The 2,942-nt window shown below is 43.8% G+C and overlaps 1 protein-coding gene across 1 annotated transcript; it reads left to right on the top strand.

Moving 5' to 3' along the window:
* The first annotated feature begins 111 nt into the window (after nt 1-111).
* sult2st3 (sulfotransferase family 2, cytosolic sulfotransferase 3) lies at nt 112-2,685 on the top strand. The gene is made up of 6 exons (XM_053881314.1): nt 112-260; nt 945-1,153; nt 1,215-1,341; nt 1,458-1,552; nt 1,902-2,082; nt 2,166-2,685. The coding sequence occupies exons 1-6, from the start codon at nt 125-127 to the stop codon at nt 2,279-2,281; spliced, it is 864 nt and encodes a 287-aa protein (XP_053737289.1). The 5' UTR covers nt 112-124; the 3' UTR covers nt 2,282-2,685.
* Nucleotides 2,686-2,942: the final 257 nt, after the last annotated feature.

Raw genomic sequence — 2,942 nt, 5'->3', positions numbered from 1 at the left:
TCTGTGAGAGAGAGAGAGGGAGGCAGGGACGGTGGGGGCAGGCGGGGAGGGGCATGGGACTGGCAGCAACAGTAGACTTGCTGTCCTCTGCAACACTTCTGAGCTGACCACAGCCTGCGGCAACATGTCTGTCACTAAATACATGGACTACCATGGCGTGCCTCTCTCCCCACACATCCACAAGAAGGAACATCTGGATTACGCCCAGAACTTCTCGGTGCAGGACACAGACGTCTTCGCCGTGACTTACCCCAAATCAGGTACGTGTCTTTAGGTTACCCTGGGATGAATGTCAGTTGTGCCAAAGTTATGAACATCATGGTGAAGAATACAGGTGTGAGGCCACCAAGTTGAACTTCACAGAACCTGAAACTCACCAGTGAAACACAGTTGCTTTTCCTCAGCTTTTTCTTGTGTTTGGAAAGTATGTTTTTAAAATAATGATTTATTCCATGAATGTTTGTGTCCTGTTGTGATGAATCCCATGGCTGTTGTCAGGTCTGTATGCAGTGTGGAAAGAGCAGAGGCTTATGAGGAAGCTACTGGAGTCAGTGGCGGATTGACTCAGTCTTCTGTTAGAAGCTGTTGTTGAGGGGAGGCTCTGTTTTGAATAACCTCATCCTGCTGCGCGACGGGAAGAGTCAAAACATATGGTTTGACCGGCAAGACACAGCAGGTCTGTTCGTGTTGCTGAAGACATCATGCAAGGTGATGTCAGTGGGGGGGGGCCGCGGACACGCAGGCATGCTGACATGGAGTTTCCTCAGCTCATGCTGGAAGTGCTGATTCCTCACGCAAGCCGCAGAAACTGTTGATCAGTTCTTTATGTGTGGTGAGGAGGAGAGGAAGTGTTGCGTGAGTGGCTTGTGTTTCCAGATGATTTACACCCTCTGTATTCTCATCACAAGGGAGACCCATGTTTACTCTGTGCTCTTGGGCCCCAGGGACTGTTTGGATGCAGCAGATCCTCCCACTGGTGCTCAACGGCGGAGACTTGACGCCAATTCAAACAATCCCAAACTGGGACAGAGCTCCCTGGCTGGAGGACGGACGACTGAGGGTGGTGGTGGATCAACTTCCCTGTCCCAGATTGATGGTGACTCATTTCCACTACAAGATGATGCCTCCGTCCTTCTTCACCTCCAAAGCGAAGGTCTGTGCCTTTGAGGGATCAGACAGGGAGGACCTTTCATTTCCTGACATGTCTCCCACAGGTGGTGTATGTGATGAGGAATCCCAAAGACATTGTGGTGTCGTCCTTCCACTTCCATAAGATCGCTGCTTTCTTGGAAGATCCTGGAACCTTTGAGGATTTTTTGGACAAATTCCTGGATGGAAAAGGTCAGAAGGAAAATCCTAAATAAACAAATACATATTAATACATAGATATACATATAAATACATACATATACAAATAAATACAGCTGAATGTGTTCTTAGTTTGTGTTTCATCGCAGTTCTGTTTGGGAAATGGACCGAGCACATTAAGAGCTGGAAACACACTGACCTCGGTGACCGGATCATGTTCATCACTTACGAGGAAATGATTGAGGTAATAGTTAGCGCTGAAAACGATGGATTTCTACTACATTTTCAGGAAATTTTCACATACTGGTCAAAGAAGCGCTGATGATATTTCAGTGGTGTTTTAACTAAAGAAAGTTTATCTCACTGCCACCTGCTGCCCCATTGATGACATTACTGTCAATGAGATTTCACATGATAAAAGTGCGATATGGTTCAAATAAGTGCAGGGAGGCAATATTGGGCGGTTGCTTCCAAGTCCCTCTACACCTGAATGTGCAGTTAGTTTCAAGATTTAACTGACATTTAGTAAGTTATTTTTTCCAATTAAGATGTTGGTTTTTGGATCCCTTTCCATCTGGTTTCGTCTCCTTTAGGATCTTCCTGCAGCCATAAGGAAATTATCCAAGTTCCTGGGTAAGAATCTGAGCGAGGATGTCGTTCAAAAAATTGCGGAAAATTGCTCATTCCAGTCCATGAAGGACAACAACATGTCGAACCTAAGTCTGGTCCCAAAATCCTACATCAACCAAGAGGAGACTTCCTTCCTGAGGAAGGGTGAGATCTGGGGCTGAATATTTTTAAAAGAATAATATAAGGAATTCTGGGGAAATGATCTTCGTGTTCCTATGATTTAACAGGAATCACAGGCGACTGGAAAAACCACTTCAACAGTGAGCAACTGGCTCGGTTCTCTTCGGTCATCAACAAAGAGATGGAAGGGGAGAGCTTCTCTCTTCCATGGAAAATGGGCTGACCACCTGACGGAACCCTGAGTCACCGCCTCAGTCGGATTGTGGTGCTGCTGAGATGGACTCACCTAAAATTATATTTGCTATTGTTTCGTCGCAAAGTTATACAGACAGAAAGCGTATGCATGTTAGCAAGTTGTGGTTAGTTCTTACTGTGGCTTTCAGCATTTTCTATGTATTTTATTATCCTATTCACTGTGATTTATTAAAGAGCCAGTGATGTATCCTCCTCATTCCTCACCCAGACCTCATTATTTCGATGAGCTTTCCCTCCTTTCCTTCCTCCTCGCGCTTCCACGTCAAAGAAAACATTCTGGTCTTGTAATGTTATGATAAGATGGCACAACAGAATACATAAGTGCAATCTCAAAGAATATGAGGAGTGAGGCCACCCAACCATTCTCAAGGTCCCAGTTGGTCAGGATGAGGCTCCGCGTGAACATAGATTTTCTTGTGTCCTGTATAATAGTTTTACTTACATAAATGCAATAAATAAATAAATAAACCTCAGCTGTAATTTAATTGTAGTTTAGTGTTGTTTTAGGGACTTCCATCGAGACACATTGGAAATAGGCAGAGAATAGAAAAAAAAAATAAAGATAATATAAATAGACAAATAAAAAGATAAAATAATAAAAGGTAAAAGATAAATAAAAATAAGATAAA

The sequence above is a fragment of the Synchiropus splendidus genome, chromosome 12 (genome assembly GCF_027744825.2).
Source record: "Synchiropus splendidus isolate RoL2022-P1 chromosome 12, RoL_Sspl_1.0, whole genome shotgun sequence".
In the NCBI taxonomy this organism is placed as follows: domain Eukaryota; kingdom Metazoa; phylum Chordata; class Actinopteri; order Syngnathiformes; family Callionymidae; genus Synchiropus; species Synchiropus splendidus.
The sequence above is the reverse complement of the archived record's forward strand: the minus strand, read 5'-3'. Positions and strand labels throughout refer to the sequence as shown.